The sequence below is a fragment of the Spermophilus citellus genome (assembly GCF_964194105.1).
Source record: "Spermophilus citellus genome assembly, chromosome: 9".
Lineage (NCBI taxonomy): Eukaryota > Metazoa > Chordata > Mammalia > Rodentia > Sciuridae > Spermophilus > Spermophilus citellus.
Genome location: NC_138191.1, coordinates 120,929,202 through 120,944,619, shown reverse-complemented (window position 1 = coordinate 120,944,619; position 15,418 = coordinate 120,929,202). Strand labels below are relative to the sequence as shown.

Below are 15,418 nucleotides of genomic sequence, written 5' to 3'. Positions count from 1 at the left end.
AGGTCTGGATGAGTGTTTATTTTACATAAGAGACACTTTTCCAACCAAATAAAGTTAATTTCTTGAAAATGAATCTGTGTGTACCTTTACTTTAGAATAAGGAGTCTGCTTCTCAGAGGGGTCTGGGATGGCTCTCCTTTGGAGGATGGGTGACAACCCCCCCCACACAGCCCATTGGCCTGGGCTCTATATCTGAAGCTCCTGCCCACCAGGATGACGGGCTCTGCTCCATGATTAAGAAAGGCTCCTACTCACATCCATCCATCCTTAGTCCTTAGGAGGCCAGAAGAGCTCCCCTCCCCCTTCCCCAGGGAGGACAGGTGGGAAATGTTTACTTAGTCGATGGGGAAACACACCCAGCATGAAGGGCAGGTGGGCAGCCCTGGAGCCAGGGGTGGGACGGGAGGGGTGCAGTGGAGGTCTGCCTCGGGGAAGATCCTGCCACAAAACATCTCTCTCTTTCTCATCCCAGCCTCACCTTCATCCCAGAGATCCAGAGCAGGGACCTGTCCCTTGACTCCACAGCCAGCGCAGGAGACCATCCCTGGCATCCTCCGCGGGGTGCAGCCAGGGGCAATGGAAGGAGCTTCTGGAGTTGGAATGCCTTGGTAGAATGCAGAACGCTAGAGATCACAGCTGCTTCTGTGATCTCACCACGAGAGGGAGCAAGACTGTTTGGAGGGACATTTCTTGGAAAAGGAGGAGTGGATGTGGACAGAGCGAAGATGGCCGAGAACCAAAAGACCTGGTGGCAGCAATGGACAGACACCACCAATGTCAAACATTTGAAATTACTGGTACAAGGCCCTTGCCTGGCCCTGTCACGGAGCTGGCATCCTGGGCTGGGCAGGGGCAGTGGCTGCACTGAGGGCCCTCTTCTCTCTCCTGCAGAGGACCACGCATGACCCCTTCGTACGGCACGAGGAGCAAGTGCTCATCAACCGCAGGGACATCACAAGTGAAAAGGTAAGGACTGGGCTGGGCTGGGGCCTTCGGTGACCCTCATCCCTCAGGCCCTTTCTATAGTCCTGCTCATGGACAGACCAGGCTTTCCTCTACCTTCTTAATGCCCCGCAAGGCGGCCTTACACAGCAGTGACCCCTCATGTTACATTAGTGACATAGTCATCAGCAGCGTCCCCAGTACAGACTCTCATGCCACCAGCCACACAAATACCCCCCAACAGTGACCCTGTTTTAGGTCATTTATGTCATGACCTCCACCCCAATGCCCGCATTCCATGATCTCAGGCAACTAGAGCGGGCCCGCAGGGACCCGCATACACAGAGAGCAAAGCTGTGGTGACACCTGCCTGAAGGAAGGTCTCTGCCTCCTCCCAGGATGCGTGGGACATGCAGGAGTTCATCACTCACACGTACGTCAAGCAGCTACTGCGGCATCCAGCCTTCCAGCTGCTGCTGGCCTTGCTGTTGGTGGTCAACGCCATCACCATCGCTCTCCGCACCAACTTTGTCCTGGGTCAGGTGGGACACCGTCTGCATCTCTGCCCCCACTGGTGGGGCTCTGGGCAAGGCACTTCCTTCTCGCGCCACAGGTTCCTCATCTGTCTCTGATGGTTGGATTGGAGGCTTTCAGGGTCTGTCAGCTCTGACCTCTAGGGATCTGGAGGTCAAGGAAGTTTCGTGGTGGAGGAAGCTCTAGAGACCGGCTTTTTTTTTTTTTTTTTTTAGAAGAGAGAGAATTTTTTTTTTTTTTTGTCTTTTTTGGAACTGGGGGTCAAACCCAGGGCTTTGCGAATGCAAGGCAGACGCTTTGCCACTGAGCTACATCCCAGCCCGAGAATTTTTAATATTTATTATTTTTTAGTTTTCAGCAGACACAACATCTTTGTTGGTATGTGGTGCTGAGGATCGAACCCGGGCTGCACGCATGCCAGGGGAGTGCGCTACCGCTTGAGCCACATCCCCAGCCCTGGAGACCAGCTTTGAGAAATTGGTTGGATTTGTAGATGGGCAGGAAAAGAGTCGTGTGGGCAGAGGCAGGCAAATGGGCACCTGGTGAGGAACAGTGTCCAGTCTTGGCAGTCACTAAGGGAGAATCATTCTGGGCCAGGCACAGACCACTCAGTGCTAAGGTTCTAGCTGAAAGCACACGAAACCCAGTTCCTGTCTCAGACACAAACACGCCATCACAAATGCCTGAGTTTCACAGAGTAAGTGGAAGCTCAAAGACCATCCGACTCAATGTGGGAGGTCAGGGAAGGCCTCCTGGAGAAGAGCTTCACACTGACAGGAAACAGTAAGTAGGAGTTGGCCAGGCAAAGGGAGATGGGAACCAGGCATGGTGACTCTGGATGCTGAGGCAGGAGGATTGCAAGTTCAAGGCCAGCCTTAGCAACTTAGTGAGACCCTGCCTCAAAATAAAGCATAAGGGCTGTGGATGTAGTTTCATGGTAGAGTATTTACCCAGCATACAGGAAGCTTTGAGTTTGATCCCTGGGCATAGCAGAGAGATTGAGGGATGGGAAAGAGCCAGCATGTGGGAGAGTTCTCTTTGCCCAACTTGAAGTTTAGTATAACTTTGCTCTTATCCTTGACATCTTAATTTCTTACACAGTATACATATATGTATTGTGCTACTAAAAATCAGTGTATTAGGCTGGGGGTATGGCTCGGTAGTACAGCACTTGGCTAGCTCACATCAGATGCTGTGTTCAATCCCAAACACTGCAAAAATAAATAACATGTCCCTTGTGGTGGCATCAGCTGAATTCAGAGAGGTGGTCAGGGGCCAGATCCCATGTCATGAGAAGGAAGATGTCCTTGAAGTGAAATGACCAGATATGTGTTTTAGAAAACTTGCAGTGGCAGCCACGGTGTGGACTATGGAAGGGACAGGTCCAAGAATGGGGGAAGATGGGCCAGGCAGGACCCTGTTGCAGAGGTCCATGTGAAAGATGGTGGGACTTGGACCAGGACGATAGCACTGGGTGAAAAGTCAGATGCATTTGAAACTCTCTGGGAGTAGAATCCATGGAGCTTCCTGATGGATGATATTGTACTGAACATTTAGTGGGCACTTATTACATGTCACCTTGTGTTCACATATCACCATCTCATTCAAAGGGAGGACAGGAAGGGAAGGGAAGCTTCCGGCTTGAGCAACAGCATCAGGGCTGGCGCTGTGTGTCTGAATGTGGAGATGAGAGGAAAAGCAGGTTTGGGGACCACATGGAGGTCAGTGTGGTACCCGAGGTGTCCATACAATAGCTGACACAGAGGGTTGTCAGTGAGGTCACACCTATAAGGAAGCCAAAGGAGTAGGACTGAGATTGTTCAGGGGTGTGGAGTGGGACGGAGAGTGCCAATCAAGGGAACAGGCAACAGGGCCAGCTGTGGAGAGGTGAGGCCTGGACGCATCCCCTGACCTGCACCAGAGTTATCTCTCTTGTGTTGGAGGCAGAAACTCAATTGCAATGTTTGCAGAGTGAGGAGAGCAGAGGACAGGTCAGGAACCATTATTGGCTCAGGAAATGAATTCAGAGTGCAAATGCCACCACCATTTTGATAATGGAGTTGGAGGGGGAAGGAGAGAGGGGTGCAAAGAGAAGGGGGAGGCCCCCTGTGTGGCTCGAGCCTCAAGGCACCGAGTCTAGTTGGCCATTGGAGTAAAGAGAGGGAGGAGAAGGAGAAGAGGTGATTTTTGTGATGTCAGTGTGAAGTTAGGGGGCTGTGGGCTGTTAGTTGGTGTCACAGCTATAGACAAACTGTTAGGATTGAGGTTGAGTTGAAGTGAGTTGGGTCTTTTGGACAGACCCTAGTTATCTGCCCATTGATTCATGCACCCAAGAGCATGTACTAGACCCACAATCAGAAGGACACCAGGAGTTTGGTCAGGCCTGACCTGAAGGTCTTGAGGCACTGGAACAGCAGGAGTGGTTGGGACAGGCAGAGAAGGGCCCCAGGCTGTGTCCTCCAATTTCAGGGCTCAGCCCTTTTCCTCCAATACTAGAGCTAGTTGGGTCTCTCCTCCACCTCTCTTTCCCAAACACCCTACTCTAGAGGTCAGGAGTGAAGGCCTAGAGTGGACAGCAGTCAACAAGCTGTGTGCACATGGGCCCCTCTCTAACTCCCCACCTGTAGGATGGGAAAGGAAGCTACTCTGCAGGACAGGGATGATGGTCCCAAGTAACAGTGCATGAGTGGTCTTAGCACAGTGCCTGGCATGAACACAGAGTGTGTTCTCGCGGGAAGGACAGAGATGCAAAGAGTTGAAAAGCAGCAGGGATTGGGCCTCCCCACCCCGCCAGACGCCCTTCTCCCTGGCCTCCCCCCAGCCCTATTCACCGACACCTCGGCCCCTCTCTTTTTCTCTATCTTCCGTGTAGAGACACTATCAGTTGTTCTCTACCATAGATGACATTGTGCTGACCATCCTTGTCTGTGAGGTTCTCCTCGGCTGGCTCAATGGCTTTTGGATTTTCTGGAAGGTGAGATCTTGGGACCTCGTCACCTTCACCTCTTCTGTCTGCCCTGCAAACTGAGGTGTGTGTGTGTGTGTGTGTGTGTATAGAGAGAGGGGAGGGGGGGAGAGAATTTTGAATGCTTGTGATACACCGGATGATAAATTGTACTTGAAGTGCAGCCTCCCTGGGTTTGAGTTCCCATCCCTGTTCCAGCCTCCTCCAGCTCTTTAGTTGGGCAAAGTTTGATTTCTGCAACTGAGAAATGAGATTGATTTACAGAGATCCAGAGCAGGAGTCAGCAAACTTCTGTAATGCACCAGAATAATATTTGAAGCTTCACGGCCTCTACAGTTTCTGTTGCAGTGACCCACCTCTGCTTAATAAAGACAGTCATAGTACAGAAATGACTGAGCATGTTTGTATTCCAGAGAATCTTTTTTAAAAAACATTTTTTTTAGTTTTTGATGGACCTTTATTTTATTTATGTGTATGTGGTGCTGAGAATCGAACCCAGTGCCTCACACATGCTAGGCAAGCGTGCTACCACTGAGCCACAACCCCAGCCCTCCTCTTCCTCCTCCTCCTCCTCCTCTGGAGCAGGGATTCTTGTTTATTTGCTATTTATTTATTTATGTATTTATTTATTTATTTATTTATTTTTGGTAATAGGGATTGAACCCAAGTGTGCTCTAACACTGAGCTACATTCCCAGTCCTTTTTGTTTTTTGTTTTGAAACAAGGTCTAGCTAAGTTGCTGAGGCTGGCCTTGAACTTTCAATCACTGGGATTACAGGTGTGTGCCACATGCTCCACTCCTGTTTTTTGAGATGGGGTCTTGCTATGTTGCCCATGCTGGCCTCAAACTCCTGGGCCCATATGATCCTCCTTCCTCAGCCTCCTGAGTAGCTTGGGCTACAGTTATGTACCACCATGCCCAGCTCTATTCTAATAAAACATTATTTAGGGAAAATTATATTTTATATAATTTTCATGTGTCACAAAGTACTCTTCCAATTTTTCCTCTTCACTTGCTTTACTTCTACTTACAGATCCCTTGGGATGTCTTCTCCTTGGGAAGAATCTTCCCATCTCTCCCAGGCTAGGCCAGATGCTGTTCTGTCCCCGTGATAATGTGTACTTATCTATCTCACATGGAGTTAAAATTTGCTGTAGGTCCACATCCCTTTAAGTGGTCTTTGAGCCCAGCAGGGCAGAAACCTTGCATCCTCGGGAAATGATTCAGGATCTGGCATACAGTAGGAACTTAATAATGGATGAACAAAAGGATAGATTCGTAGACAGTTGGGCTTGTGTCTGCCTGTCTATATATGTGTATGTGCAGGCACAAATTCTAAGAGACAGAAAATTGGTGTGGTGGTGCACACTTTGAATTCTAGTGACTTAGGAGTCTGAGACAGGAAGATCCCAAGTTCAAGGCCATCCTCAGCAACTTAGTGAGACCCTGTTTCAAAATAAAACGTAAGAAGGACTTGGGATGTGGCTCAGTAATTAAGCACTCCTGGGTTCAATCCCTTGTATCAAATAAATAAATAAATTAAATATATTTTTTCTTTTTTTGTATATTTAATGCAGATTCGTAGATACATATTGGTCAAAACTATATTGAAAGGTACACAGAGGGGCTGGGGATGTGGCTCAAGCGGTAGCGCGCTCGCCTGGCATGCATGCGGCCCGGGTTCGATCCTCAGCACCACATACCAACAAAGATGTTGTGTCCTCCGAGAACTAAAAAATAAATATTAAAAATTCTCTCTCTCAGGGCTGGGGATGTGGCTCAAGTGGTAGCGCGCTCGCCTGGTGTGCGTGCGGCCCGGGTTCGATCCTCAGCACCACATACCAACAAAGATGTTGTGTCCGCCGAGAACTAAAAAATAAATATTAAAAAAAAAAATTCTCTCTCTCTCTCTCTCTCTCTCTCTCCTCTCTCACTCCCTCTTTAAAAAAAAATTCTCTCTCTCTCTCTCTCTCTCTCTCCTCACACTCTCTCTTTAAAAAAAAAATAAATGAAAATAAATTTAAAAAAAAAAGGTACACAGAATTCTTGCTTCCACTGCAGTCCCCTCACCCTCACCCTCTCTAGGTAATCTTATATTTATAGTCTCTTGTTTATCCTCCCAGTAGTTATTTTTACAATCATATCAAATGGGTATGTATTTTTAGTCCTTCTTGTCCTGACAGTAGCTAACTGTCAACACTGTCCTATGCTGTAGTTTAGTCACTGACAATCTTTATTGCTTCCTTCTTTATTCTTTTTCTTTCCAGTACTTGAATGTGCAGGTCCTTGCACATGCTAGGCGAGCGCTCTATCACTGACCTATGCTCCCAGCCCTTTTTTTTTTTGGGGGGGGGGGTGGGACAGGGCCTTGCCAAGTTGCCCAGGCTGGCCTTGAAATTGTGATCCTCCTGCCTCAGCCTACTGAGTTGCTGGAATGACGGGCCTGTGCCACTGTGCCCAGTTCTGACAATCCTACATGGTGATCTATCTTATTTGTCTTTTTGTAGTACATAATACTCCATGAAATAAATGTGCCAGTCTCCAACCAATGGGCACTTTGGACATTTTCAACTTTATACAAATGTCATTTTGTACCTATACCGGAGAATTTGCCCATCAGATTTCCAGAAGTGGGATTGTAGGTAAAATCTTTCATACAAGTGCACTTCCCCCACCTTCTCCATTCCCGTATGAGCAGGTGCCATACTGGACACAGGGCTCACAGAATTTGCCTGTCTCCCTTCCGGGTTCCTGGAGTGCTGTTTCACCTCTCACCGGCCTCAGTGATCTTTGGTGTTTTTATTAGGGTTTACTTCCACTTTATGAACTGTAAAGGCAGGAGCACCCAAGTGTTTTCAGGTCACCAACTGTAGGCCACGGCCACCTTCTGCAGTTCGTTAGGCAGGTGGCATTCAGCTGTGTGTGTGTGAGACTCCACTGTGAGTCTCTAAGGTGGCACTTGGCTTTCAACGCATGGATGGGACAGTGATTGCGTGTGTGTTTTGTGGCATGCTGTGGGGTAGAGCGGCAGGGTGACAGCACTGGATGGCAGTTGGCTGGCCCTGTGCTGAGAAGAACACTGAGCTCCCCATCCTCAGGGTGTGGGGAGGGCAGACTCAGGAGAAGTGTGCCCCCCCCCAGGACGGCTGGAACATCCTCAACTTCATTATCGTCTTTATCTTGCTCATGGGGTTCTTCATCAAAGAACTTGGTATCATGGCTGTCACCTACACACTCAGGTGAGCTGGGAGCTCTGAAGAGAGGGGGAACGTGTCTGGACTCAGGAATGAAAAGAGGGAGGTTGTTAACAGCTGGGGCTCAGCTCTGCCTCTGGGAAGTTGGTGGCGGGGCAGAGAGGAGGGAGAGGTCTGGGAAGGACTGAGGGGGCACCCCTGAGGGGCTCTGCTGCAGGGTGCTTCGTCTGGTTCATGTGTGCATGGCGGTGGAACCCCTGGCCCGGATCATCCATGTCATCCTGCAGTCCTTGCCTGACCTGGCCAATATCATGGCCCTTATCCTCTTCTTTATGCTGGTCAGTACCCTCCCCCACCCTGGCCATTCCCCATCCCGAACAGAGTCCCTGGGTCACTTGGGAGAGCAGGGGTCCTGCAGAAGAGATGCCCAGGGGTCAGAATCCCTGGGATTCCCTTGGCAGCTTTTGTTTAAAATTTGCATGTATTTGCATGTCTTCTCTTCAGGGCCCCTGGGTGAATCTAGGGGGGCCTTGTCTCTCTGGCAGGTGTTCTCAGTGTTTGGGGTCACACTCTTTGGTGCATTTGTGCCTGACCATTTCCGGAACATGGGGGTTGCCCTGTACACTCTCTTCATCTGCATCACACAGGACGGCTGGCTGGACATCTACAGTGACTTTCAGTGAGTACAGGGTGGACCTTCCAGGCTCTCATCCCAACCTGGCAAGAAGGGGACCACAGCTCCTGAAAGGCAGGGGAACTGGGTGGGGAGAAGGGCTCGCAGTGAGAGGAGGGCCTCCAGGGCTGGGATGGCCTATCAGGAAGTGGGTGGCCAAGGCTTTAAGTTGGGGAAAAGGAAATACCTGTGGGTGGGATTTCTGAGTTTGTGATCCTTGTCCCCCTTGAAATTCCACATATTCAAAGTGCCACCAGACCCTGTTTGTGAAGACCTCTCCTGTCATGCTAAACAGCTGGGTGGCTAGGCCTTGGACTGGGGAGTAGGTCTGTGGTCACAGGGCAAATTTCAGCCCACAAGAGAGTCCACCAAACTGCCTGGGCTCTTAGAAACTCATTTTTAGTTTTAGGTGGACACAATATCTTTATTTTATTTTTTATGTGGTGCTGAGGATCGAACCCAGTGCCTCATGCATGCTAAGCAAGTGCTCTACCACTGAGCCACAACCCTGGCCCTGGAAACTCATTTTTTAAAATTTATTTATTTGTTCTAACCAGTTATACATGACAGCAGAATGCTCTTCTACTCATTGGATACAAATGGAGCACACTTTTTCACATCTCTGGATGTACACAAAGTGGGGTCACACCATTTGTGCAATCATACATGTACCTAGGATAACGATGTCCATCTGATTCCACCATCTTTCCTACCCCCAGTCTCCCTCCCTTCTCCCCTTTGCCCCATCCAAAGTTCCTCCACTCATCCCATACCCCATCCCCACCATTATGAATTAGCATCCATTTATCAGAGAAAACATTCAGCCTTTGGGTTTTGGGGGATTGGCTTACTTCACCTAGCATGATATTCTTTAACTCCACCCGTTTAACTGCAAATGCCATAATTTTACTCTTTTATTGCTGAGTAATATTCCATTGTGTATATATTCCACAGTTTCTTTATCCATTTCATCTATTGAAGGGCATCTAGGTTGGTTCCACAGTTTGGCTATTGTGAGCTGTGCTGCTATGAACATTGATGTGGCTGTGTCTCTATAGTATTCTATTTTTAAGTCTTTTGGGTATAGACTGAGGAGTGGGATAGCTGGGTCAAATGGTGGTTCCATTCCAAGTTTTCTAAGGAATCTCCATACTGCTTTCCAGATTAGCTGAACCAATTTTCAGTCCCACTAGCAATTTATGAGTGTGTCTTTCCCCCACATCCTTGCCAACACTTATTGTTGTGTGTATTCTTGGTGACTGCCATTCTGACTGGAGTGAGAGTCTTAGAGCAGTTTTGATTTGCATTTCTCTAATTACTAGAGATGTTGAACATTTTTTCATATATTTGTTGATTGATTGTATATCTTCTTCTGAAAAGTGTCTTTTCAGCTCCTTAGTGGAAACTTCATTTTTAAACCTACTACCCAAGGTTATTTTTGTGTTCTGTCCTTTACCTCTTCCTGATTAAGTCTAAGTCCTATTTCTTTCCAGTCCTGACTAAGTTGCTGAGGCTGGCCTCAAACTTGTGATCCTTCTGCCTCAGCCTCCCGAGTGGCTGGGATGATACCACCACGCATGACTATCAGTGACTTATTTTTATCCCCTTCAGGTGAGAGTAGAAGCTTTGTTGATAAATGGCCTCTGCAGTCCTGGTTCATTAAGTTGTAGGTAGGGGAAGAGAATTGCACATCTCACAGTGAAGTTGCACTGGGCTTTTGAGTTCTTGCTCTACCATACTAATCATGTGACTTTGGGCGAGTTACTTCATCTCTCTTCTGAGTCTGTTTCCTTCCCTGTTAAATGGGATTACAATCCCATATTATCTATATCATGGATTGCTGTGAGGATCAATAGAGAAAATCTGTATCAATCTCTTAGTATAGAGCCTGGTACAGGGAACTATATTTGGGGGAAATATTTTAGGGGAAAATTTCAACAAGGTATTAATAGTGGATAACTCAGGAGATGGGATTTTTTTTGCCTGTGTGTTTTTCTTCCAATCTTTTTATAATGAACTTGAATTAGTTTTCAAAGTAAGAAAAACCATGAATAATAGTACAGCTAATAGATTAAACTTGATAATGCTGATGTGGCAGATCACCTTGCAGGACTGGTTTGAGAGTTGACCCACTGCCTAGCAGCACAGTAAGGAGCAGCTGCGATGACAACTGGGAGTAGAGAATTAGATCTTGGCAATAGTAGCCAAGCAGGCAGAAGTCCCAGAGGGCCTTGGGATAATTTCCCCATTTCATAGATGAGGAAACTGAGGCTCAAAGAGCGAGGAAGGTGACGCGGCCCTGCCTGCCATCTCCAGGATGGAGGATAGGGAGTACGCAATGGAGATTGGGGCTGCCATCTACTTTGCCATCTTCATCACCATCGGTGCCTTCATTGGCATCAACCTGTTCGTCGTCGTGGTGACCACCAATCTGGAACAAATGATGAAGGCAGGAGAGCAGCAGCAGGAGCATCGAATAATCTTTAGGGAGGTGCGTGAGATGGGAGGGTTGGGGAGGAAAAGGAGTGTGTGCATAAGCACTGACTAGAGCACGTGTCCGTGTGCTTGCACACTCAAGGGCCTGGAGAAAGGCGAAACAGAGACCTGGAGGCAGCAGCCTCTCATCTGAACCTCCCACCCACCAACTGGGGCATCTAAGGGGAGTGGATTTTCTAAGTTTCTATGACAACTCAAAATGGTGCAGCTGGGTGGTCTTAGGGCATTTAACCAATCTAAACCTCATTTTCCCTTCTGTACAATGGGAATAATAATAGCACTTACTTACTACATACCTCACAGGGCTCATAGGAGTAAATGGGTGAGCGAACGCTGCTTGGCACGTGGTGTTAGTTAATGCAGTCCTATTCATTCAGGGGTAGAGCTTCCATGAGATCGGAGAAGACAGAAAATTCTGGAAGGGTTGAAGGCTGGGCTCTGTGACTTGAGAGTAGGTAGGGCTTTAGAAGCTTGCTGGTAGATTTATCGGGGTGAAATGGGGAGTGGCTAAGTTTAGAAAGGGGTGAGAATTTCCAAAGCAGGAAGGATGGACTTGTGCATTTGTAGTTGAACACCCGGAGCAAGGTCAGGAGGCCAGAGGAATTGGAGCTGAAGGCTGAAGGTGGAGCTCAGTGGGAGCCATTGCCATGCCCTGGGTTCCATCCTGAGAGGCAGAGAAGAAAAAAAAAAAATTGGAGCTGAAATGAGGGGCATTAGAACCTTGCTGTCTTTAGAGACTGGTCCTCCCTTGGTCTGAGCTCTCCATTCCTCCTCCCCCAGGCAGGCGCAGAGAAGGAGGAAGACTGGGGTGATGAGCTGCCAATCGTGCACTGTGCAGTAGCCCGCTTGGAGAAATCTGGTGTCCCCCAGGAACCTCTTGAGGGGGGCCCCCTGTCAAACCTCTCGGAAAAAACGTGCGACAACTTTTGCTTGGTGCTTGAGGCGATACAGGAGAACTTGATGCAGTACAAGGAGATCCGAGAGGAGCTTAACACGTAGGGGGGCGGGAGTCCTGGGGTCACCAAGAGTCCCAGGAGTCAGGGCTGGGCGGAAACTCAGATTCTTCTGGCCTCAGGCCCCCACTATTTTCTAATGAGGATCCTGGGGCCCAGAGAGGTTAAGTGACTTGTCCAGGGTCCCCCAACCTGTTGCTGGAGGAGCTGGAATCCTGACCTCCGGTTCCTCCCATCTCACACATCATGGTCTGGTGCTCTGCAGGGGGTGAGGGATACAACGAAGGGGCACTTACCAAGGAAGAGGTGGAAGGGCTGTTCCCCTCCTCCAATGCCCCTAACGCACTCCCCGCTCCCCAGGATCATAGATGAGGTGCGCTCCATTCGCTTCAACCAGGAGCAGGAGGAGGTGCTTCTGCACAGGCGCCTGTCGGTGAGCACGTTGATGGAGACCCGTTCCTCTATAGACGTGTACAGTATGGCTACCAAGCAAGACTTGCTCTCTGCGCTAGTTACCAGGGAAAAGGTGCATCTTCCCTCCACCCAATCCCCACTCGCCCCACGTCCGTGCCGCGTCGTGCCCAGTCCAGCCTAGCCACTGGGCCTTTTGTCCAGGGTTGGAAATCTGTCGCAGTCCCAAAATCAGCCCTCCCCTAAACTCCCTCCCATCCCAGCTGTGGCTGCCCAATGGGTTTAAGGTCTACCTGTTCCTTCTCGTGAGAGGCTCTGCCCCTCCCATTAGGCTCCACCCTAGAAGCCCATTAGTTCTCTAACGCCTACAAACCCACCTCTTCTTGGTATGTTTGAGCCAGTTCAGCTTCTCCTTAGAGCTAGATGCTTAACTCATCTATGGGCAAAAGACTCCTGGATCCCACCCAGGGTGCATAAGAGCAGCCTCCTCCTGGAAGAGGAAGCTTCTGGATAGAACAAGTGCACACACTAGCCTAGTTTAGTTTCTTTCTCTGCCTCCACCCCATCTGCTGAGACAGGATGACCTGAAGCCTGGTGAATACCTAGGCTCACCAGCTCAGAGTGGGCTACCAGTCAGCTAGAGTTAGATCTATGAAGGACTTCCCTAAAAGCCCTGGAATGGGACAGCTGTTGGGACTGGAGGTGGGGAGGAAAGAAATCTGTCATGTCAGAATAGGGACTGACAAAAAGACCTCTGGGTTTACAGGTTTATGAATCTGGCACAAATATGCTGCTTAACAAACAGAAATTCAACTATTGAGACTGCAGGAGGGAGCCGAGCACACACACAGCCAGCTCTGCAGCTTCCTGCATCCCCAGCATGGCTTGGCACAGGCTGGCAAGAGCCCAGGCTCTCCTTACCCAGAGGCCGAGGCCCAGGGGCTGTGAGGGTGGCAACCTCTGCACAGCTTGTACCTGTGAGTCCCAGGTCCAGAGGAGCCAGGATGGAGAAGGATGCTGGATGAAGTGGGAGCCCTAGCGGCAAAGATGTGTGAGAAAGCGGGTACTGGCCACAGTAGCCAGGACTTGGCCTAAGGGTGGGTATTCCAGACCCCTGTTCCAGCTCAGAGCTGGATACAGCCTAAATGGACCAAGCACCAAGAAGAGAAAGGCCCACCTGCCAAGACCAGTGAGGTCAGGTGCTGTCCATTGACAATAAAGTTTTGAGTTGGAATCAGTGTCTGACTGGTACTTGCACCCCTAGGTCTCCACTCCTTTTGGCTACTTGCCCCAGGTCTGATGAGGAAGATAGACTTTGCCCCTCAAGGTCAGTTCATCTGATGCCCCCAGGAGCTTCAAGAGGAATGTGGGGAAAAAATATCCATCCCCCTGAAAATTTCTTACTTAATGGTAGAGATCTATAACCCCAGCCCATATGATTCTAAATTTTGGTGAGGGGGTGAATCTGGACTCCATGCCTGGGAGCCCTTGTCTGCTAAAGGATATAGTACCACCCTCTCTTTCTCTGACTGAAGGTGGAGACAGGTCTTCACTCTGGGGAGCCCTACTCCGATGGGGTCATGATTGACTAAGCTATGCGTTATGTATAAGCAGCTCTGTCCTTGGGCGATGGAGATTAACTGGTTAAAATGTGAGTTCTGGGGCTGGGGTTGTAGCTCAGTGGTTGAGTGCTTGCCTTGCATGCATGAGACACTGGGTTCAATCCTCAGCGTGACATACATACATACATATACACATACATACATAAATAAATATTTTTTAAAATGTGGGTTGTGGCAGGCTTCCTGGAGGAAGGCAGCACTGAGTTTTGCTAGAAGAAAGCAGGAGGATCTCGTGGGTCAGGTGAAGTCTCTTGGGGAACTTGGGACCTGTTGAAGCCTATCTAGAATCTTCGCACCAAAGGCCATTGGGAGCCTCAGCAGGTTGCTGAACCAGGCAATAGATTAAGAAAGCTGTGGCGGTCCTTGGAGGACAGGAGACTTGGATTCTCAAATGGTCATCTCTTAGGCCAGGAGGAGGGAGATCCAGGGAATCATTCATGTGCCCTGGTGTTAGGTTGGGGTAAGTCTGGATGGCCCAGAGTTCTGTCCCGTTGTTCAGCAAAGGCTGACAATTGGGGACCTTGGGGATCTTCACCTGTTGGAATGACAGTCCCCAGAGGTCCGCTGATTGCAGTTGATGGGAAACTATCTCATCCCTCTCCCTTCAGCCTTTGTTCCTGTTCTGAAAAGCCCTCTGGGGCCTGCAGGGAACGAGTCTGATAGCTAGGGATGAGCAGTGTGCTCGGCAACGGAGAACAGGCAGCACCAGAGCCAGCAAGGCCTCCTGTCTTGGAGTTGCTGTCCATCTGTCCATTCCCCTGCTCAGGCCAGAACTCTTCCCAGCACCCTCTGGGGCCATCCACCAGCACAGACATGGGCAGCTGCTGGCCTCTGCTGCTGTTACTCCTTATTGGGGATGGAACCCTCAACCTGCCTGGTGAGTATCCACATCTACCTTTTCCATCTGTCCTCCTCTCCCAGGCCCTCTTCTGGCTGGCCAGAGAGGGGAAGGTGGTGGTGAAAGACCAGGTAGTGTCTTCAGGAAGATCTCACAAGGTGAGAGCAGCCATCCTCCACCCAACCCCTAGAACTGTCTGAAAGGCTTGGGGCTCCAGTGAGTTTAGAGGACAACAGGACAACCACCATGGGGCTCTGGCCTCTCCCAGGTATCTCTTCCAGGAGGCGATCTTTGTCTGTCTCCATTCTATCTTGTCTGTCATTTCTTCTCTCTCCCCCTTTCTTTTTCTTTTTGGAACCAGGGGTGCTTTACCACTGAGCTATGTCCCCACCCCTTTTTATTTTTTATTTTGACACAGGTTTCTCTAAGTTGCTAAGGGCCTTGCTAAATTGCTGAGGCTGGCCTCAAAATTGTAATTTCCTGTCTCAGCCTCCCAAGTTGCTGAGATTATAGGCTTGTGCCTCCATGCCTAGACTATCTCCTCCTTCCTATGTGTCATTTCATCTGGACTACACTTATGACCTAAGGGTTCAGCAGGTACAGGGCCCAAGGAGTTGGGTTTCTCCACTGCCTTTCCCTGCCCTACTCTAACAAGGAGCAACCACCAGCCCCAACACCTCACTGAGCTGGAGCCAGGATGCAACCCTGGGTTCTGAGCTCCTAGGACAATATGGGGGGAAGATATTGAGAAGTAGCAGGAAGTTATCTCTCTCTCTCTCTTCTCTCTCT

General features: G+C 49.4%; 1 protein-coding gene across 1 annotated transcript; it reads left to right on the top strand.

Moving 5' to 3' along the window:
- The first annotated feature begins 190 nt into the window (after positions 1–190).
- On the top strand, positions 191–14,850 carry CATSPER4 (cation channel sperm associated 4). Its single transcript, XM_081308989.1, has 13 exons — positions 191–797; positions 892–966; positions 1,341–1,484; positions 4,349–4,450; positions 7,584–7,681; positions 7,854–7,974; positions 8,182–8,315; positions 10,626–10,800; positions 11,586–11,800; positions 12,119–12,284; positions 12,936–13,496; positions 13,705–13,820; positions 14,713–14,850. The coding sequence occupies exons 1-11, from the start codon at positions 726–728 to the stop codon at positions 12,987–12,989; spliced, it is 1,356 nt and encodes a 451-aa protein (XP_081165115.1). The 5' UTR covers positions 191–725; the 3' UTR covers positions 12,990–13,496; positions 13,705–13,820; positions 14,713–14,850.
- The last annotated feature ends 568 nt before the right edge of the window (positions 14,851–15,418 follow it).